We start from the raw sequence: 21,944 nt of genomic DNA, 5'->3' as shown, positions 1-21,944 counted from the left end.
TCCTATCCAATCTAGGCTCTATTCTCTGATTTAATCTCTTACCATCATCCCCTTGGTTATTGTTTCAGCCAAATTCCTCCATGCTGTTTGTTACACGTAACAAGCACACTTCTGCCCCAAAGCTTTTGCTTTTCCCTCTACTTGGAGTGTTCTTCCTGCAGATACATGTGGCTTACTCCTTTATTTTTTTCATGACTCTGCTAAAATTCACTTCATCAGAAAGGCCTTCCCTTGCCACTCTGTGACAAATCTGGCATATAATTGGTGCTCAACAAATGTTTGTCCAATGAATGAAACATACTAGAGGTACAGTGTGGTAGCTCTTCTGCTTATTGTGTCTCCCTGCTGCCCCATGATGGTGTGTTAGTATGCTGTGGAGCTTGATCCTTGGAGTGCTTAAGAGGTTCTTAATATTTACTGACTGCAGAAAGCTCTGAGGAAGAGTGATCAGGTTAAACATTAGGCCTGAGAGGTGACTGATTCACTGTGGGAGAGATTTGGGATGTTGAGAACTTGAGCCCGCCTGACTCATTCCCTTCTGTAGTGAGGAATTGTGCCTGGGAAAACAAAAAGACATTTCCTTTATAATATCCTGTCTGGAAAACACCTCACACTGAGTGGTAATGACCGGGCTTTCATTTGGCAGGTTGTAGAGGTGGCTTGGGGCCTTGCTCGTTCTTTTCCTATCCAGGTGCCTCAGGAGGTGGTCTAGGAAGCACAGTCTGAGAGGAGCAGGACATTGGATTATTTTTAAGCCAAGAAAAACCAAGCCAATCAGAAGGAAAACCTGGGATTCAGCCCGTGGTATAATTATACAGGCTTTTACAGTCTCAAAATGACATCTATCTGTCTATGCAAGACACTGAATGTAGGCAGGGGCTAGAAATAACTCCATCTGATAATGGGTATAAAATTCAAGCGTAGAATAAATAACTCACAAAACTGGAATTTGGACCAGGCCTATTGATTCTCTTTCCCATTTTGGCCAACAAAGTGATGTCTGGCCTACTTTGAGTTTTATTGCTTTCAGATTAGTAGAACTGATGTGGTAGGGTGGAAATTTATAGTTAAGATCAAAGAAGGCCAAATTCAAAGAATTAGCTCTCATCTCAGGCTTCTTGGGTCCTTGAACTTTATCTAATATTTAAACCACATATGCTGTTTATTTCTTCCTAAATGATCATGAAAAGCAGAGACCAACAGCTTCCAGCATGTCTAGAAATTTCCCCAAGATTTGGTTCATTGAGATAACTGCAAATCAGGTGTATAAATCAGATTCTTAAGTCGTTAAAACAACCTCATGAGACACTGGTTGACTTTCTTGTTCATTTCTTTCTTCTCTTGTGAAGACTAGTTTGCTAGATTTCCTCTTTTCTGGGAGAGCCTTGGCTATTGATATTCTTGGGTAGTTTCTCTAAGCATTCATCATTCGTTGCTTTTATATACCTTACAGTAGGACTTGATTTTAGGTGTTTGATTTCAAGGCTCTCTCATTGCCTTAACATAATGTATAGCATTTGATATAATACATAATTACTGCTCATGCAGGTGTTGTGAGAAAAAACCATGACTGGCAGAGAAGATAATAACTTCTGTTTGCATTTCTTTAAAGGATGGCTTAATTTATGTAGTGGCACCTGTGTTGTCTTCCAGTAGGTTGTAGAACCACCCATATTATTAGTAGAGCTTCACACATAGTAATCCTGGTACCTACTTTGGTGGGTGGGAGGTTAGGGCATGGGATTGGTTCCATTGCTCTGTTCTGACCTGAAATGCATGTTATCAAAGCTGAATATGAGGGTGGGTCTAAAGAGTGACTAAGAAGCAGGGCTCTGAGCCAGTAGTTGGGGCTTTGTATCCTGTTCAGCATAGGCTCCCATGGTAACTGCATTCAACACTTTCTCACAGCTGCTCCTGACATCACTGGCCATAAACGGAGTGAGAACAAGAATGAAGGGCAGGATGCCATGATGTACTGCAAGTCAGTTGGCTACCCCCACCCAGAGTGGACATGGCACAAGAAGGAGAATGGTATGCTCGTGGTGAGTAGGAGGCAGCCCTGGTCCTCTGTATGTGGGTGTCTGTGGTTGCTGGAGTTTCTCCTGGGGTGCTCCAGACATCTGGACAAGTTTCTGCAACCTGCCATACTAGCTGTCATGGCTTGGGTCACCCTTTCTGGGGTCATGGTTATATCATGAATTTGAAGGGCACTGATAGTCTCTGCTTAGCATGGAATCCCGACATATGAATTTATTAAAGCTGTCTGGTAAAAGGCTTGGCTCTTTGCCTTCAAGATAAGACACCAAGAAGAGCTAACCCCAGTCTTAAAATTTTACTATTATTCTAGTCCATTTATCCTAGAGAAAATATTGTTCTTGTGGTCTTAATGTATTTTTCTTGATTTTTGGGAAAGGCAAGGCAGTAAGAGCAGTTAATAGTATTATATATTCCCAAAACATATTAAATTACTGATTAGGAATTGAGACAATGTAAGGCAGCCTTAGACATTGGAAATCTGACAGTATCTGCTCCAGAAAAGGTCAGAGGAAACATCTTTTCCAATCTGTGGGATGACTCCTGATGGTATTGGGAGAGTCAAAACTTCAGACTCTTGATTAATGCTTGACCAATCTCCTGTTCTCTCAGATGGGATGTCATACCTTCCTCTCCAGGCTTTGTATGCCTAGAACTCTACTTTTCAGGCATCCTCTTTGATTGTCAGTCTCAGAATCAGAAGGGACCCTAGAGATCATGTAATCCAGGTTCTTTAGAAAGATTATAAATATTAACCAAGGTAAATTGGTGGTGGAACCACAAAAGTTTCTTCCATATGATAATACTTTAAAAATACCCTTTGAAATTATAAGCAAGGTGAAAAGACAGCTCTCAGAATGGGAGAAAATAGGAAATGAAACAACTAATAAAGATTAATAAATTAATCTCCAGAATATACACGGCAACTTACGCAGCTCAGTGTCAGAAAAACAACCCAGTCAAAAAGTGGGCAGAAGAACTAAACAGACATTTCTCCAAAGAAGACATAAAGATAGCTAAAGAACACATGAAAAGGTGCTCAACCTTGCTTATTACTAAAGAAATGCAAATCAAAACTACATTGAGGTATCATCTCACACTGGTCAGAATGACCATCATCAAAAAAGTCTACAAGCAGTAAATGCTGGCTGGAGAGGGTGTGGAGAAAAGAGAACCCTCTTGCATTGTTCATGGGGATGCAAACTGATACAGCCACTATGGAAAACAGTATGGAGATTCCTTAAAAAACTAGGAATAAAACTATCATATGACACAGCAATCCCACTACTGGGCATGTACCCTCAGGAAACTAATTGAAAAAGACACATGTACTCCAGTATTCACTGCAGCACTATTTACAATAGCTAAGACATGGAAGCAGCCTAGATGTCCATCAACAGATAATGGATAAAGGAACACATTTGAATCAGTTCTAATGAGGTGGATGAACCTAGAGCCTATTACACAGAGTGAAGTCAGTCAGAAAGACAAATATCATATATTAACACATATATGGAGTCTAGAAAGATGATCCTGATGATCCTGTTTGCAGGACAGCAGTGGAAACACAGACATAAAGAACAGACTTATGGTCACAGAGAGGGAGGGAGAGGGTGGGATGACTTGAGAGAGTAGTATTGAAATATATACATTACGTGAAATAGATAGCCAGTGTTAATTTGCTGTATGATGCAGGAAATCCAAAGGCTGGTGCTCTGTGAAACCTAGAGGGGGTAGGATCCAGAGGGAGGTGGGAGGATGGTTTAGAGGGAGGGGACATGTGTATACCAATGACTGATTCATGTTGATGTATGGCAGAAACCATCACAATATTGTAAAGTAACTATCCTCCAGTTGAAAATAAAATTTTAAAAACCCTTTGAAGGCTTGTGGACCAAAGATCATAAGTGAGAAATGTGGAATTAGTGAATGAGTAGAGCAGGTGTTAGAGGAGTTGGCAACTTTTCAAATCCTAGGGTTGACGTTTCACAGAATAACTCTTAATTTTGAAGGCTATTAATTTCTCATTTTAGCAAAACCCATACTTAAATGTAGACATGATTTATGCTATAGCTAGACATCATTCTGGGGATTATATTTACCTTTCTTCTCTACTGTTTCTGGTTACCCTTTAGTTGCCTCATGTGAACTGACACAAGAGTCAGATTTTTCCCCTGCTAGTATGCCATGAGATCAGTGCTGCAAACCTGTTCCAGCTCCACCCAAGCCCCTGGTCATGCTCTCACCCCTGCCTTCCCACACATGCCTGGAGCATTCCTGTCTAGCTTGGTCAGCTCTCCTCTCCCACAATCTAGTTTAAATGTTAGCTCTTCTCCAACTTCCCTTGACTCTTTCCAGCAGTGTCCACTCACTCTGCAGTGTGGCTCTATACATACCCTCTGTTGGCACTTCTTACATGTTCCTGGCACCATCCCTTTGGAGGTCTGGTTCCCTCTGGAGGTCATTTTTATGTCATGCTCTCCCTTTCTCACCTTCCTCTTATGTTAGATATAAAACATGTAGCATATATTCGTAAATATCTCTTGACTAAACTTTCTTTTAACCTTGTAATTCTGAAAGGAAGTGGAAGTTATGAATTTCCTCCATTCTGACTAGTAGCAAGTTCTTAGCATTGTTTCTAGAGGAAGTTTAGGGAAACTTTCCAGAATTCACCAAGTGTGAAGTAGATGTGCTGAATCTGAAGTAATCAAATAGGCCTGATGTTACCGGATACATACCTGACCATGGAGCTCACACCCTTTCTCCATCCTCTTTCTAGTTATGGAGTTCTTATCTGGTGTTTGGAACAACATCCTAGATTAAGTCATGTTTTCTGGGTCTGCAGGGAAGGATGTCCCTTCACGCCATTAAAATTGGAGAAGTCCTGATTCTGCTAGAAGCTTACTGATTGGTTGTTGTTGAGATTGAAGGGAAGTCAGTGATCAAGTATTCAAAGTTCCTTGGACAAAAATGACCCTAGACACTGCTCCCTGATCCCGTTCAGTGTTTTGCTAAGGATGGAGAATAGTCTCACCCTGTGGTGGGCACTAATTCACCTACTCTGATCTTTGTGTGTTCTCACTTTTTCTGCTCCTGACTAGGATATTGTCAATACCTCTGGCCGCTTCATCATCATCAACAGGGAAAATTACACTGAGCTGAGCATCACTAACCTCCAGATCACAGAAGACCCTGGCGAGTATGAATGTAATGCTACCAACTCCATTGGCTCTGTCTCCGTTGTCACCATCCTCAGGGTACGGAGCCACCTGGCCCCACTCTGGCCTTTCTTGGGAATTCTGGCAGAAATCATCATCCTTGTGGTGATCATTGTTGTATATGAAAAGAGGAAGAGGCCAGATGAAGTTCCTGACGGTAAGAGCATCCCTACAAAATAGCTGTAATGTTGGGGCTGGTCCTTGGGGGTGGTTTCCAAGCACCCAAAGAGGACTATAAGGATGTTGGGATTTAGTCCCAAAAGGAGAGAAGGAAAAATTCTTATACTGGTTCCTCATTCCCTACCCCTAAGATTAGCCACTTTGAGCTATAATTACTAGCTCTGTCCTTCTATGTGGGTGTTCTTGAACCCCAGTCCCTTCTGCCCTTCAGGCCCCTTGTGGGGAATGGGCAGTTGTCAGTCTCTTTGTTCAGCTCTGTCCTCCTCCAATACAGATCATCAGGCAGATTGAGCTTGAGGAGAATCCAAGTCAAGCCTAGAAGCCACCCCAAGATCGCAGGCCACCTGGCCTTTTCAGGCAGATTTAAGGTATCTGATTGGTTGTCACATGGTTGCCTGGTATAGCCCCTATAGGTAACTGCACCAGTCCAGTCAAACTGTTCTTGGGAAAAGCCATGGGAACAGGTCACCCTTTGGTTCCCTTGGTTGGCCCCTTCAGAAGGTTTTCAAGGTTCCTGGTGAAGCAGGCCCCTGCCATTTGGCATTTTTGTCTGTCTCACAAAGAATGGTGGAGAGCATCTGACGCATCACCACCCCCAGTTAAACAAATAGCTAAGCAGTACTGCCTGGCGTCCTTGCCCAAGGTGGCACTCTCGGGCTGGCCCACGGTCAGAGAAGGGAGTGAACAATAGCAGCAGAACTACAGCCAATTGTTAGGCATTGGAAAGAACGAGAGTCTTAGATTGATAGACATACTTAGAGTCAGAAAAGGTTATGGAAGTTTTTATGTTTTTTGTTATGGATATTCCATTTCTAACTCTGTGATTGTAATTGGTGGGGGAGACTACTGATTAAGACTTGGACCCATAGTACTTCAGATTCCTAACTAGCTCCGCAGCTCCATCCTCCAGCCCTATAACATCACCAGCAAAAACAAATAATTGACCAGCCAACCATGATCACCACTTGCCTGTCACTGATTGGACTGAAAGAGTGTGCCCCTAGGCTCAGTGGAGGCCAGCTTTGGGTGACGGGGAGGATGTCAACCCCAGTCTGGCTCTTTTGGGCCCATGCTGTGTACTGGAGTGCTGTGCCCTGCCCTAGAGAGCTGTCTGTGTTCTTGTGGCTGGCCAGCAGGATGCACTGCCTGCCATGTGTGTTAGTGGAGAGTGCTAAGGGAGGTCTGGTGCTCCCTTAGAAAGAGTGCAGCCCTGAAGGCATGCCAGTGGCTTCAGGTTCTCTGGAAGGACATGTCTGAGAGCAGCAGCCACCTCTCCTTTTCCTCTTTGCTCAGCAGCTCCTCAGTCTCTTTGCTTGCACTCGGTAGAGGGAGGATTGTAGTGAGGTTGGTGACAAGGTGTTTTGTTGAAACTAACAGTGTATTTGGATTTCCATCCAAGTGTACATTTAGCAATGAACTAGATGGAGGAATGGGATGGACTCAGCTGGAAGCAGACGGGCCTTTGTAAATTCCTGGGCTTGTTTCTGTGTAACTAAGAGTTTCCTGGGATTTTTTACTTTCCTTCTCTTGGGTCCACAGAACTGCTATTCTGTGAAGTACAACTGCTTTCTTAGGCTTATCGTGTATGAGTAATGCTTGTTTCTCGAAATTTCTCTTTCTTATTACAAATTAGGACTTCCAAAGCAGAGTACCTATGTTTAGATCTGAGAGTAAAGGGAACGAGTTGGCTGTCAGTGTGTTTCCACTGTTGGCTTACTAGGAGTGGTTTTGTCTTACTCCTGAAAAGAGCCTTTTCATTCCCTCTGAATGGTTTTGCTTTGTTAAATATCACCTTTCTTGGCTTCTGTTTTGGAAAGGTTGAGATGCAAAAAGTCCGTAGAAAAAGGTAAAAATAGCTTAAAAACTTGATTTTTTGACTTTTAAGACAAGGCTGGCTGCCCCTCTATTGGCAGAGTGACACATTGGCTTAGCCTGTCCCTGTCAGAGATTCGAGTCATTTTTGCAGGAAGCCATTTCACTTAGCAGGTTGCTGTCCCAGCATGTATGGAAGACCTCAGTGCTAACCTGAGAATGGTTAGCATTAATTCTGACAGCTGCAAGCACCTGCCCAAGGCAGCAGCTATCTTTTTTGTAAGAGCTCTATGGCTGTTGAACACAAATGGGGATGAGTTTCTGATAAGAGACATCTGTGGCCAGCAAAACTCATGAACAGCTTCCTAAGGGGAAAATACTTCTTTTAAGATAATTATTATGGAGAGTGAATGAATCCTATGTAAGAGATGACTGCAGGGTAAGTGCAAAGTAAAACCTTCTTGCTCTAGTGTCTTAGAAAAATGCTGTAATGCAAGCAGCTTTTAACTTTGTTGTTGTTGAATTGGTGTGAAAAATCTGGGATACTGGGATTATTGCAGTGTTTGCCTTCTCTCCATTCCCCTCCTGATAGCCAGCACGGTCCAGGCTCCGTTCTCTGTCATGTCCCTTGCCCTTGCTTGAGCATTTCCATCCCATAGTTTTCTCCTTTGTCTTCCTCCCTCTTTTTCTCAGACTCCTCCCTATTCCTGCCCTCCCCTTTTTTCTTTTCTTCTGGAAGTAATTTTTTTAAAAAAGTTCCTCCATGACTTTTCCTTATGCTGTGTCTTTTTCTTCTTTAGCCAGTTTCCCCTCAACTCTGTGCAATTCACAAGAGCAAACTCACCTCATGTGCTTTCCTCCCATCTTCCCTGCCTCAGATTTACATACAGATATATGCATACACTCCTTTTGGGAATGAATGAAGAGGTACATTATACCTGATACAGATTTGGGATTTTAGAGGTGATAAATTTTTTACCTATCAAATGACCGTTCATAGCTCTGTGTATTTATACCATTGTGAAAAAAAATTTTTTTTTTTTTTTTTAAGAGGCCTGACATGCTTTTTCTCTGCCAATGGGTATACTGTTATCAAGATACAGCAATAATGTATTTCTAACTCAGCCTTTTTTATGTGAAAAAAGTTTATATAAAGGTCATAGTATTCATATTTGGGCAGTTTGTGAGTTTTTAGTAACTCAGCACTATATTAGAAAAGCACTAAGGGAATAATACAAAAGTATAAAAACACACGAATTTCAACTTACATAGTTCAGGCTATGTTTCACTAGAAAAGCAAATACTGCTTTAGAAAATACTTAGGGTTAAGGTTTAGCTGCTTTCTAGGTAAAGAAAAAGGCCCATGACTTTTTGTCTACTAGAAAAAGTAGAGCATTTTTGGGACATTTTTTAAGTGAAACTTATATCTAAATCTCCTAGGTCCCTATTATAGTGTCTTTGAGGATTAGTGCCCCAGTAGGTTGTCTTGTACGTAGATTATCTGCTTGTCACCTTTTACTGTCAATATTTTTAGTAACAGATGAGTCATGGAGCCAGGTGAGGGCTTTGTTTTTTGTTTACACACCTCCTGACTACATTCTTTGAAAATGTTAGATGATATTTCTCTAAAAAGACTAAATACAACTAGCATCCCTCTAGTCTTCCATCCACCTTACTGCTGGACACATGTTTGAGCACACCTTGTGGGTTGGTTCCCTGCTGACTGAACCCAGAGGGTGATGAGAGTGTGCTTTCAGCTCTCTCCCCAGTACCCTGAGGAGATGGGGAGTGAGCCTGCTCAGTTGTTGGGGCCTTCAGTTCTACTGCACATTTTACTGACCTTTAATGAAAACAGAAGCTGATTTAAGAAAAGTGCTGGCATCAAAAAGAGTTTTCTACATTCACCATTAGGGAGATAACCTTTATAAGCAAGTATAGGCACTTTTCCTTTAAGTTACTGGTACAAAAAATATTTGCAGTTTTGTGGGAACCATTTTTAGTGGCTGTGATGTATCCAAACTCAGACACTTCAGAATTAAGAGCTAGTCTAATGTGCCAAAATCAGTTAGATGATCAAAACATTGATAGCATATGAAGTTTTACAAAGGCCAGGAATGTTGGGAAAGAAATACGAATTTTAAAAATGATATGCAAAACACATGTTGTCTCTTAACCAGGGGTCATCTGAGCCAGTCACAAGTTACCTTATGAAGAAAATATAATAAGACTGAACAAGGAAGCAAATTGGAAGTAATTGTTAATCTTCCTTGGATTTTGTGCTACTCTGCTGAGATCTGGCAAAATTTAAGTGGTTTTAGAAACCATAAAAACTCATCCTCAGTGAGATGAGGCAGTGAAAAAGCAGCCTTGACCAATCAACTCATTTTGACATTAAAGCCATCTTTTTTGAGATGGTGGTATATCAAGCAAGCTGCTATTTACTAGGCATCGCAGAGCACCCTTCCAGATTCTGGGGCAATGTAGGGGAAAGGGAGTGAGGGTTCTAGTGCATTCGATTGGGTAGACAGCACTCAGCAGAATCAGTGTGTGCAACAGCCCCACCAGGAACTTCACTCATAAGATGGATTCCAGAAGCATCTTGTTTCCATTATCCCCCAGCCCTCTTCCTCTCATCTAGTCAGTGGCTGTAATACCCAGCTGGAGAGAATAGTCATTGTTTAAGTGGCTGTCTTTTGGCCTGAGGGTTTGGGGGTATGTTGATACTTGTCGGTTACTATGACTTCTTTTTTTTCCCCCTCAATTGCATCAAACCCTTAAAACATGGTGGTAAGTGAGTGATATGCATGCTTTTGGAGTTTGTTTAATCTCCGCTTCAGTCTATACGATGCACAGTTCATAATGTTAACACTTTTCTTCAAGTTTACTTCATTCACTTTCACAACTAATTTGGATTTCAGTTTGCTGTTTAATCCTCATTTACTTTAATTTTCGTACCTTTTTTCTGTAGTTCTGTTCTTTCCCTCTCTTCCGATTTCCCTGTTAGAGGTCAAGTTGTTATTTTGTTTGACCTGTAAAGAGAGAGTGGTACTGCAGATAGTGGTTCAGGTTAGGGAAATGGGAGACTTGAGGCTCTTTGTTCCTTGTAAATGTGAAAGTGAATTTGGGGAGAGAGATGAAGGGGCTGTGAGATGTAGACACTGTTGTGAACAGCAGCTGCTCCCACTTGCAGGCATGGTGGCAGCTACACCAGAGCCACTCTTGCTAAAACCCCTTCATGCAGCCCTTTGCACGTTAATCGGCTTGTTGGGCTGGGAAATGACGTTATTAATCAGGCACCAGGGTGTACATACATCCGTATTACTGAAGAAAGAAAAGCTCATGGTGTGAAGTGCTTCGGTTGGTGCTGACAGCGTCACGCTTTGAAAAGATGAGCTTGGCGATCGCGATTCCCTCTCCCCTGCTTTTTTTCCTCTTAAAATTGGGAGTAGATTGGTGGTATTCTTGAATCAGCTATCTTGCTTTAGAATTCTGTGTTTTCGGGTACACAGCCAGAGCACTAAAAATACTTCTAAGTCTGCTCCTGCCAGTCCCTGCAGTGCTTCGTTCCTAGCATGTAGCTGAGCTGGCGTGGCCGGGACGCTGAGAGCATTGGGCGGTTGCGCTGAGGGAGGATCCAGGCCAGGCTCGTGTGTCTCAGTGCCCGATGCATCTCTGTACAACTTCACCGTATAACAGCGCACAGCTGTCTTGGGTGTCTAAGTCTTAGTTCGTTCTCTGTACTGTTCAATAGTGTGTTGTTTTTAGTAGTAGAATCCTGTGGACACTGGTGTGTCACTAGCCTATTGTTTTGGCTGATAAGTCATTGGTTTGTGGTTAGTTTTGTTTCCGTTTTTGTTATTTTTTGTTATTTTTTGTTTTTTTTTTTTTGAAATCCTTTTTGCTCCAGTCACTGTGTGTGCTGGCGGTGGCTTTGCCTCTCCGTTGCCTCGAAGGAACAGGTGGAGCAATGTCTCCCTCTGACAGACATTACTCCTGACGTGTGCTCCTGCAGATGCCTACACTGAGACTGTAATCTCCATAACTGCTTCATGTGCACCAAGCCCCCTTGTGGAATCCTGCTGAGAGTTTTTCTAGAAGCCTTCAGTTCTGAATCATTTAGTCTCCCGGACTTTTGTAAAATAAAAAGAAACTAAGAGCACTTAACTTGTTCCCCCACCTTTATGGGCCTTTAAAAAAATCTTGTGTGTCTGTGTATATATATATATACACACACATACACGTATACACACACACATGTATAACCCTTACTAAAGGGGACCAAGTTGCCCTTAGTTGAAACAGGGAAGAAAAACTTGGTAAATCAGAATCAGAAAATACCAATTTAAGAAGGCACTTAAACTCAGAAAATGTAAGTGTTTTGATTAAAAAAAAAAAAAAAAAGAGATAACTCATGGCTCATCTGGGTTCAGGTTCTGGTTTTGGCCAGGGCACAAGAATGAGCCTGTTTTTCTGTCTGAAGTCTTTTCTAGAGGGATGTCAGCACTACTCAGCTTTCTCTGGTCTGTCACAGAACATCTTCTGGTCTGCATACACTTGCTGCTGGCACAGCCCAGCCTGACTGACCCACTATTAGGTTGAACTGTTGTGGCTTCCTCTATCTTATTCTCCAGACTACAGACTCTCGTAAAGATTACAGAACAGCAAGAACAGTGTCCTGTGGGGAAGAGAGGATGTGTGGCTAAACGTGTGGCACATACACATCCATCTTACATTGCAGGATTGAGTCAGAACTATGCATGCATTCACCACAAGAAAACAAACAGCAGGATTTTACAACTGAAATGTTGGTTTGTCTTCTCATCTATTTAAGAGTGAACCACTGGAACTTGGGGACAAGATGAGTATTATAATATTGCAGCCTATCTGTCCGCTACAGTTGCAGTTTTTCATGACAAGCATTCAAAGTGTTAACTAAAACCATTGAAACAACGTACCTGCCATTAAAAACCTGAATCTAGAAATAACAACTCCATGAGTGTTTTGCACCTCCAGATGGAATGGCCTTGAATAAATGCTATGAATAGCCATGTTTGCCACTTGCTGTTTGCTGTTTTATTAACCCTGATGCAGAGTCTCACAGTTTTCTCCCTTCTTCTCCTGTCTCTCAATGGATTATTAAAACCTGGATACCTGTGTAGACGATGAACCAGCTGGGCCAATGTAAGTACTTTGTTGGACTTTGGTTCAGTAGTTTCTGGTTGGGTTATTTTATATTTGCAGTTTAATTAAAGGGCATAGCTAACATTGTAGGGGAAGACAGTGAGTGGAAAGCAATGTTGCAGTGTAGACTTCTTAGCTGGACATGGAGCTGACTGATAGCCCTTTGATTCCCAGGACAGGCTGTACACTTTTGTTCTTAGTAGCAATATAAAGTGGAATACCATGCAAAAAAAATGTTTAAAATTTTGCACACCCCATATGTTTAAATTGATACTGTGGGGGAAATGACCATTGTATCTGAGGCTTCAGGTTTTGTTCAAGCTAGACTATAGCACGGATAAACTGCCTGGCTCCGTTAAATGGTGGGTATTCAAGAGAGACAAAACTACAAATTTCAAATCAGTCCAAGATTTGCACTCTTCCCTAGAGCTGGGGACTAAGAAGTCAGAGGCAGAAGTGTGCCCAAATTAGTTAAGTGCCAGAGAGCACAGCACTGCCTGTATATAATTAAGAGACGAGACAGTGGTGTTACGTAGAGAAAAAACTAATCACTCGCTTTTGTCATAGTTTATAAATCAAAGCCCATGTTACCTGGGTATTATCTGCCTTGGGAGTCAAAAGGATCAATTAAGGTTGTAGGCACTTTACACAGGGTGTATTAATTTTGTATTAATATCGTGCAGTAAAATTTCTTACTATACCAGGGATGGCAGTAAGTGAAAGAGTCCCTGTATTTCCATGTGTTGTACTTTGAAAAGTTGCTACTGAGCTTGAGTTTAACTCTTGTAATGCAATTTTTCCTCCAAAGGAAAACCAACTCTACCAACAATCACAAAGATAAAAACTTGCGCCAGAGAAACACAAATTAAATACTACTTATAATGTAAGTATGGACTTCTAACTTTAGAAGTTTTAAGTTAGATTCAAATGAATGTGCCTCTTTTGACTTTATCACAAAGTCTTCAATAGCTGATGTTATGTTTTATGTTGCAAGATTTTTCAGTTGATTTCAGAGCTTCCAATACTGATGGAACAAGTTGTCTGTCCAGTGAAGCAGCTGGAAAGGAACATTTTCAGCTGAGTTGTAAAACATAGATGCTTTTCAGAGTGTGTATGATGTTTCAAAGCATCACCTTACCACTTTACTTCTTTAAAAAGAGGTAAAAGTTAAATTGTCACCTTCTTAGGTGGATTATTCCTGAGGCCAGTTGGTCCCACTTTGCTTGTGGGGGCAAGGCAGAAATGGTGGCCAGGCCCAGCTGGGCCAGAGTGCCTGCTGCTTAGGCACATGGAGATCAGAATTTCACACCACATCCCTGAGCATGCTGTTTGAACCAAAGCTTTATGTGGTGCTTGGTGTCCTATTAAGTAATAGTGCATGTTCCCTTTTAATTTCTACTTTCTTCACAGATCTTTAGGTTCCTGAAACTGGTGGCAACATGACCTGCTAAATTTTCTGCTTGGACCTCTTTGGTTCTTTCCCCTTTCAAGTGAGCAGCACCATGACGACTGTCTAAAGCATGCCTTATTTAGCCTCTCCTGTAAGGGTGATCTAGCCAGGTACATTTTAAACAATGCTTCAGTGTAGAAGGTGTAAACTATTTTGGGCTTGATGTGCTGTGAATGTTGCTTTTATTTTATTTTTTTGTTAAAATATTTAAATAGAAGTGAAAAGGTGACCCCTGAGGGTCAGATCATGCATGCGCCATTTTTTACTTAATGCAGCTGTTAAATTGGCAAAGCTCTAAAATGCACTGCTGCCATCTAGTGATACATTTTTGTAAAGTTCCGCAAAACATACAGATATATACAGTATATAAATATATATATATATATTTATATTTTTTGGGGTGGGAGAAATCCAAAATAAATGCTTGTTTCATTTTTAAGCTGCTGATACTCATTCCTTATTGTATGTTGTCAGATGAGGAAACTGTTCAGTTCTGGTACATAAAGATGAGTAATATAAACTGAAATCTATAATTTTAAGGGCTTAACATGACTTTGATAAGAAGCTGGAACAATTCACTGAATGGATATAATGAATTACAGTATATATGTATGATTGCTTTTAAAATGATTATTTTTTTTCTTTTGTTAAATCATGTAAATTCCTAAATCCTTTTGCACTGATGTGTTAAAACCTAATTGTACATTGAGTTAAGGCAAACTTTTATAATTTACCTTTTGTTTTCAATGATCTTGAAATGTTAAAGCATGGTATTCTATGCAACTAGTTATTCTTTGAGGTTGACACTGTATTTTTTCATTGATTGAGTGTAGATTTTCACACCCAGCAGGGGTCTCACGCGGTGCGTAATTGGTAGATGCATGTACTTGTGTTTTGTGTAATTGCTGAAGTGCAATGATGTAAAAAGTGGATTCACCTGTTTTTAAAAATAAAACTGATAAAAGGTGTTGGAATAATACTCTTTATTCTCTATAATCTTAGGAGGAAGCATTTTTTTCCCCATTACTCCCAATTTCTGTAGATACACAGAATGTTAACCACTCAGCCCTGTCAGCTTTTTTAGTTCCTTTTCCACTTCTTCCACAAATGCCGGGAAGTTCTGATCCATGAGGCACAAGCGTAGAAAGGGGCCTAACCCTTCCGCATTCCATGCAGATCGTTCATAAACAAGTGGCAGCTCCTCTGATGCCATGAGAGACTGTGGGGATTCCAAAAGAGTAGTTTATTAGAGATTACAGGGGAAAGCAACAGCCTGAGTACTAGAACACAGAAAAACTGCCTTAAGGTAAGATTTGGGAAATAAGACACCAAAAATTAGTGTTAATTAGCTTTGCAAGTTCCTTTACATAATGTTTCTAAATATACATACAAAGTGAGGTAAACTTGTATCCTTAAGTATTTCAAGTATACTAATAAAGTGATTTGCAAAGATACTGACTGCTTTAATGAAGAGTACAGTGCTGATTAAGTTTGTAGATTGAGAAGTCTTATCAATGAATGAACTCCACTTAGTTCATCCATCCCACCTAATAGGTGGAAGAATGGGTGTGAGCTGTTCATCATATGGAAATTGGGTTCTGAATGTAATAAATAGGTTACAAACTGACTATCCCAAGGACACAGCTTGCTGTCTTTCTCTGGTTCTGTCCATGAGGCTTGACAAGTAGAGGCCTGTGTCCATTGCTACAATCACGGCAGAACATTTCCATCACCCCCAGAAATTCCCTCACTGCTATCTACTCTTAAGGTCAAACCCTCAACTCTTAGCAACTATGATCAGTCCTCCATACTGTATATAGTTTTGGCTTTTCCGGAATGTCATATAAACGATGTCATATACAACTGCACGTTTTTCACATCCTTATTTGTCATCTCTGTCTTCTTTGGTAACCTGTAGTATTTTAAAGTCAGTTGACTAAGCTGCCAATATTTAAACATTAGGAGAGTTCAAAAAAAAGCCTGACCATGCTTGGCAGTTTGGAAGATTAGGCAAAAGATGCACCGACCCAAGCAACGAAGACGGCTTCAGCTGTGTGTGTGGTCCACCTGCTTCTGAGCCTTGCCTTAGCCTTCTTACTCACTCCTCATGTTAATTCTGCTAGGTAGGTAGGTTTTCTACCCTTTCCATGGACTGCATGGTTTGGTGTATATGTATATAGTTGACATTTCTCAAGGAACTATCTATAATAGAAACTGACTTTTCTAAATTCAAACCAGCTTTTCAGACTATCTAAAGGTAGAAAGAAGGAAATGAAAGTCATATGAAGCCCTGTTCTCCAGCAAGAGCCACTATTAACATGGTAGTGTATCTCCTTTCAAACTTATTTTGTGTGTATGTCTTTACTACAAAAGTCAAATCATGTGTGCTGTTTTGTAGCCTTTAAAAAACAATGTACTATGAATATCTTCCAATGTCAACAGATTAAGACAGACATCACTTTTTATTGACTATATTTTATCTCATTTATGGTTATGGTACTTTTTAACCACTCAGTATCCCATTAGTGAATAATTGTTTCCTATTTTGTTACTATTAAAATTACTGAAAAACATCTTTGTATGTATATTTGTGTAGATGAAATGGTATTATAGGTAATAAGATATTAAATTTTATCTACATTGCTAAATTGCTTTCAAAGAATTTTACCAATTTATATTCAAAGAATGACTTGTTTAGAAGGTTATAGCAAACAAGTAACATATCTGAGCTTCTAGCCTGATGCTTTTTCTTTATACATGGTTCTTCTATATAATGTAAATAAACTCAGTCGAGGTTCATCTTTTATAGCAACTGATACTTCCCGAATAAGGATATCACACCCTGCTCTGCTCATGCTTTTCTGTGGCTTAGTCACTCTGATTCAGTTAACCTATAATCCTGGTGCAGATACAAGGCTACAGACTGGGAACTATGAAGTCTGTCCTGCTTCTGGACAATGAGGTTTCTAAATTTTTTCTGTCATAGTTGCTGACTTACTGAAAGACATGAATTCTTATTTAGTCTTCTTACTTTTCAGGTTTTAAAATCTGTGATTGCCCATTTATTTTGCGTGAGTGGTGTGCCAGGTGGAGAAAACACCCATATCTTCTTCTTACACCACTGTTAGCACAGTTTAATAGATAAAGTAGAAAGGAAATTTATTAAAATTGGATATTGATGAATTCCATGCAGAATTTTAGGGAAAGCCTAAACTGTTGGCTGAGAACCTGCTGTGTAAAAGCACAGCAGGGAATGCAGTGAGGAGGAGACCAGCCTCAGGAACCCTGAGCCTGAATGAATAGTTCTGCAGGAGTGTTTGGTAACAGCAAAATTCAAGTGGAGAGGCCACGTGCAAAAGCAGTTCTGTGGTAAGAGCAGAGTCTTCCTGGGGCTCCATACATCCTTAACCTGAGATCCTCACACTGAAGATCTGCCCCTACAGAAACTATGGTTGATCCAACTTAAAATTCGTATTGATATTTGTCTTAAAAGAGTTTCCAAATTTCATTTCCAAAGTTAAACTGAAATTCTTAGCTTCATTCCTCTTTTAGGAAGGTGGTGAATAAATTCTTTATCTCATGCATTTAAAGTCTAACATTATAGACCACTTTCTGTCTTTTATTTCCTCAGGAAGACAGTTCTTCAGTATGTGCCATCATGTCTAATCTCACAACAAGGATAGGTGGAAATGGCCTGTCTCTGTCTTTATCGTCTTCTATAGTAACATTTTAAGTTACTGTTCTAGAACAGTGGATTGAACAGAGGGATACAAAATTCTTCGGGATCACTGTTTTTCCTGACATGAAAACTGAATATGGAAATAGGCCCTACCTGAGCTAACCAGGCCACTGAGGTCCTTCCTCCTGGACTGCTTGTGCCAGCCGGTACCCACTGCTGCTGCTCTGAGTTCTGCAGTGAAACAACGTGCAATTAGGAGACTGGCTGAACATAGTCATAAATTCCGTAGGCCATTGAAAAAGTGGAACACATGCATTAATGTTAAAAGAAAGAAAATCAGTAAAGGTACTAAAGTCATTGTTGGTGTAGTCTGTCCTGGTTTAAGGTTGGCTGTTAACCTGATTTGCCACAGCAGAGATACAGAGATAAAATTTGAGGCGCCTGCTCTGTGCCTGGTGTTCCTTAGGTCTCACAGGCTGGTAGTGCCTTTTCCTGCCTGATGCCGTGGCATACTTCTGTCTTAAAAGGCCCAGCCCAGGACCGTGTGCTGGTACTGCAGGGCAGTGGACATTGCCCAGCTTCTGATGATCATGATTTGTCACCTTCTATAAATTATTACTCGGGTAATATACATGTTCCTTGTAGAAAAGCAAAATGGGGGCAGGGGGAACACTATAGTTGCAAGATAACAATATCTTGTAACTTTAAAAAAAAATCTCATTTTAGACATTCTGAGGTTATGAATAAGTTCTTCTGTTAGTAAATTCCTAGATATATTCATTCAACAATGTTTGTGTCTACTGTGCACTAGACATTGGGAGGAAAAAGGGAAGGGAGCCACAGAAAATAAGGTAGAGAGAGGTCTGGTCCGCAAGAACCAACAACCCAGTAAGAATCTAACAAGTAAAACAACTTGAATGCAACTGAGGAAGTGCTGGCATGGAGGGGAGTATAAGACTTCAGGCTTGCAGTAGAGGGCAGTACAGGAAGGGTGTGTGTGTTAATAAGCATGAGGGGTAGGAATGCTCCAGAGCCCGAGCTACTTCTTACGGGAGGGGCTGTTCTTGAGCAGAACTCAGGATGTTTTCTAGGCAAACAGAATGAACAAGGTGTAGGAGAAAGCCTGGAGGCATAAGAGGCTGCTTCTACCTAAAAACAAAAACTTCTCCAAGAGCCCCACCACTCTTCGTTCCTAGCCACATGTCTGCAGGCTTAGTTGTATTCTGGATAGCAGTGGTACTTATAGTACTAATAATCTCCAGACAGTTGAGCTGGTGGTATCACACGGAGAATCCAAGGCCCTCCCTGGAGGGTGTGTATCAGCAGTATGTTCTGACTGCTAAAGTAAATGTCCTGCTAATTTCAGTGGGTGTTAGAAGAAATGTGTATCTGGAGGCATCAAAAATGGGGTGGTGGGACAGAGAGGAAGAAAAGAACAAAGGAAAGAAAACTAGTCAGGAATACTAAATAAAAATGAGCTAAAAGGTAAGGAGCTTTACTGAATCTGGAATCCTTAGGCAAACCCCATTTTCCCTCATCCAGAAAAGTCCGATTCCACTGCCTGATATTTCTTCCAGCTCTAAGGTTTTCCTAGGAGACATCAGTTCAGCTCACACCATGTTTTTCAAACAACTAGGAAAGACTAAGCAAAATTCATATGCCACATACACTGATCTACAGCCAAGTGTGATGGAAGCAGTGGAAGTCAGCTGGACAGTCCTCCACCTAAGTGTACACAGATGGCAGGTTCTATGCACACAGGAACGAGCCCTTGGCTGCCACCTCCTGGACTTCTAGTGCTAACAGAGGAGGAGCTAGGAACTGTCATAGGCTGGATTGCCTCAGAAGCCCTCAGGTTGAAGAAACACCTGGTTAGGCCACAATTAGCAAAATTACAAGGCAGAGGCAAGACAGGAAGTGAATCAAGAACTTGAAATAAAAAGATATGGAAAAACCCCTAATTTGCAAAAAAAAAAAAAAAAAAAAAAAGGAACAACTATTTTAGACAAAAGTAATACAAGTACTGGGAAAAAGACACCTGAATGAGGAGACCAGCAAGATGACTAAAGCTTGGCCAGAGCTTGCACCTCTGGAGCTGGATTCTGAAAAAGGGAGCATGATACCAAATTTGAACAGCGGTAGCTGAGGACAAGCCTTAGGAGTTTTCGTCTCCTGCTCTGCAGCCTCAGACACTCCATCTCACTATGGCCTTGCTGATTGGTGAGTGCTAACCCTTGAGAATAAAAGACTGACTGGTATGCTTATTTGTTCACCTGCAAAGCAAAAGAGATCTGAAAAGGTAACATGACTGGCAGTAATAATGAATCATCTTACTTAAGTATTTGCCAGGGTGCTTTATAGACACAATTTCAGTCTCACCACGTGGTAAGTGACTTGCATGAGAACACATAGCTACTGACAGGGCAAGGATTCAAACCTAAATCCATTTGGATTCCAAAGCCTATGGTCTTTGGACATAGTGTAGAGCACAGCACTCTACATCTCATCTACCCAGAACACCAAACTACAGATCCAAGGAGGCCTTGAATACAGAATCAAGAAGAGACATGAACATTTTCTAGCCACTTTGGGGATATTTCTACCTAGGTGTTTGGGATGAGCTTAAATAGAGAGCCAGGGCCTTCATCTGCCACTGTAGTTAACGACCCACGGCCTACTTTAAGGTACTGTCTCAGTTTTTCTTTTCATATTTAGATAATAGTATTTAGGTTCTACCCTGATGTGTGTGTATCTTTACTATATGTATGTCATGTATATCATTACCTTTATAGCGCATTCTAGACCTAGTTCCCAAATTTGGGGACCCTGTTTGGTTCCTGTTGCACCCCATGCGTGCACTGGGTACTATAAGCTCAGTCTAATAGCTGGTCAGTGACACCTACAAAGAAAGGCGATCTATTTAAGGGGTAAAGGATCGTAAGCAACAAAGTATCTTATAATAAGCCATATCATTCCATTTTTAGAGAGGGGATTCTTAATAGAAGCTGATGAGGCAAAATGTTTTAAATTAGATCCAGTGTTTGTAAGAAAACCAGCTTTAGTGTTAAGACATGTTCACAAAAAGTCATGCAGGAACAAAGGGGAAGAATTCTAAAACATTAATATGGCAAACTAAATACAATCAAAGGGAAACCATACAGTACTTGTTTAAAGAAAAACATTTTATGATAAATAATATAAAATCTGTTTGCCCCAGATACGCTATGAAAAGAAAGTTGGTGATAAAACAGTAAAAATGAATTGTCTTGGCCCAGTTAGTTTAAGGGGAACTTACAGGATGAAGTAATGGAAAGCCAGGTTTGGAAAGTCATTGCTCAAAATAGAAAATAAAAAACCCAGCCTGAAACTGGAATTTCATCCTAAGAGCAGAGGTAGCTTATGCTAGCAGCATGTGGGACTCTGCCAATGAAATGCTTGAAGATGTACCTGCAGGAGAAATTCTGTAACTTATTCTCAAAAGTTTTATCACAAGACTTCTTTACATTCCTACAAACTACTGAGGCCCTCAGACAGCTTTTGAGTTACATCTATTTGATATTTATATGTTAGGAATTAAAACAAGTTTTAAATATTCATTTAAAATTATAAATCCATTATATGTTAGTATTAAAAACATTTTAATGAAAATAACTTTCCTAACAAAAATACAGTTTTTGCAATTCTCTTTTAATATCTAGCTGGACTCATATTTCTCAATCTGACAACATGTTGCTTTGGTTGAAATACATAAAATCTGGCTTCATACAGATATATAGATGGAAAAAGTTATTTTTTAAAAATGTTTTTCAGCTAATTGTGGATACTCTTTGGTCTCACATCAAAATTCAACAAATGATTAAAGGCTAATTTCAACACAGAATCTTAAATCATAGCAATGAGCTTTTTATACTCTTGTTATAAAACAACAAAATAAAGAAGATTCTTTGGTCTGCAGAATCTCTGGACTGGTTTCCATAGCAGTTGTGCCGGTTTACATTCCCACCAAGAGCACACCAAGGGTTCCCTTTTCTCCATGCCTTGTCTTTGACAACAGCCACTTTGATAGGTGTGAGGATATCTCATTGCGGTTTTGATTTGCATTTCCCTGATGATAAGTGACGCTAAGCATCTTTTCATGTGTCTGTTAGCTATCTGTTTTGTCTTTGGAAAAATGTCTATTCAAGGCCCTCCGTCCATTTTATAATTTTTTTTTAATGTTGATTTGTATGAGTTCTTTTGAATATTTTGAATAGTAACCCTTTATCAGATATACCATTTGCAAATATCTTCTCCCATTCAGTAAGCAGCCTTTTTTATTTTGTTAATAGCTTCCCTTGCTGTGCAACAGTGATCACAAAAAACAGTGACTTTTTTTTTTTAGTTTTGCTTT

General features: G+C 40.4%; 2 protein-coding genes across 6 annotated transcripts in view; one reads left to right on the top strand and one right to left on the bottom strand.

Annotated features, from left to right (window-relative positions):
- NPTN (neuroplastin) overlaps window positions 1–14,854 on the top strand; it is a 64,388-nt gene extending 49,534 nt beyond the window's left edge. The window contains exons 5-9 of one of the 3 annotated variants that reach the window (XM_027553170.1): window positions 1,909–2,042; window positions 5,136–5,409; window positions 12,416–12,425; window positions 13,234–13,308; window positions 13,836–14,854. In XM_027553170.1, the coding sequence (XP_027408971.1) occupies window positions 1,909–2,042; window positions 5,136–5,409; window positions 12,416–12,425; window positions 13,234–13,294 (479 nt within the window). In that variant the 3' untranslated portion in view covers window positions 13,295–13,308; window positions 13,836–14,854. Of the gene's footprint in view, window positions 1–1,908; window positions 2,043–5,135; window positions 5,410–12,403; window positions 12,426–13,233; window positions 13,309–13,835 lie in introns of all 3 variants that reach the window. The other 2 variants (XM_027553169.1, XM_027553171.1) reach the window with 2 other exon arrangements.
- Window positions 14,842–21,944, bottom strand: part of REC114 (REC114 meiotic recombination protein) — a 184,123-nt gene continuing 177,020 nt past the window's right edge. For 2 of the 3 annotated variants that reach the window (XM_027553172.1, XM_027553174.1), the window contains exons 5-6: window positions 17,708–17,785; window positions 14,842–15,094 (exon numbers count right to left, since the gene is read on the bottom strand). In XM_027553172.1, coding sequence (XP_027408973.1) covers window positions 14,930–15,094; window positions 17,708–17,785 — 243 coding nt within the window. In that variant the 3' untranslated portion in view covers window positions 14,842–14,929. The remainder of the gene's footprint in view (window positions 15,095–17,707; window positions 17,786–21,944) is intronic. The other variant, XM_027553173.1, reaches the window with a different exon arrangement.

The sequence above is a fragment of the Bos indicus x Bos taurus genome, chromosome 10 (assembly GCF_003369695.1).
Source record: "Bos indicus x Bos taurus breed Angus x Brahman F1 hybrid chromosome 10, Bos_hybrid_MaternalHap_v2.0, whole genome shotgun sequence".
NCBI classification, from domain to species: domain Eukaryota; kingdom Metazoa; phylum Chordata; class Mammalia; order Artiodactyla; family Bovidae; genus Bos; species Bos indicus x Bos taurus.
The sequence above is the reverse complement of the archived record's forward strand: the minus strand, read 5'-3'. Positions and strand labels throughout refer to the sequence as shown.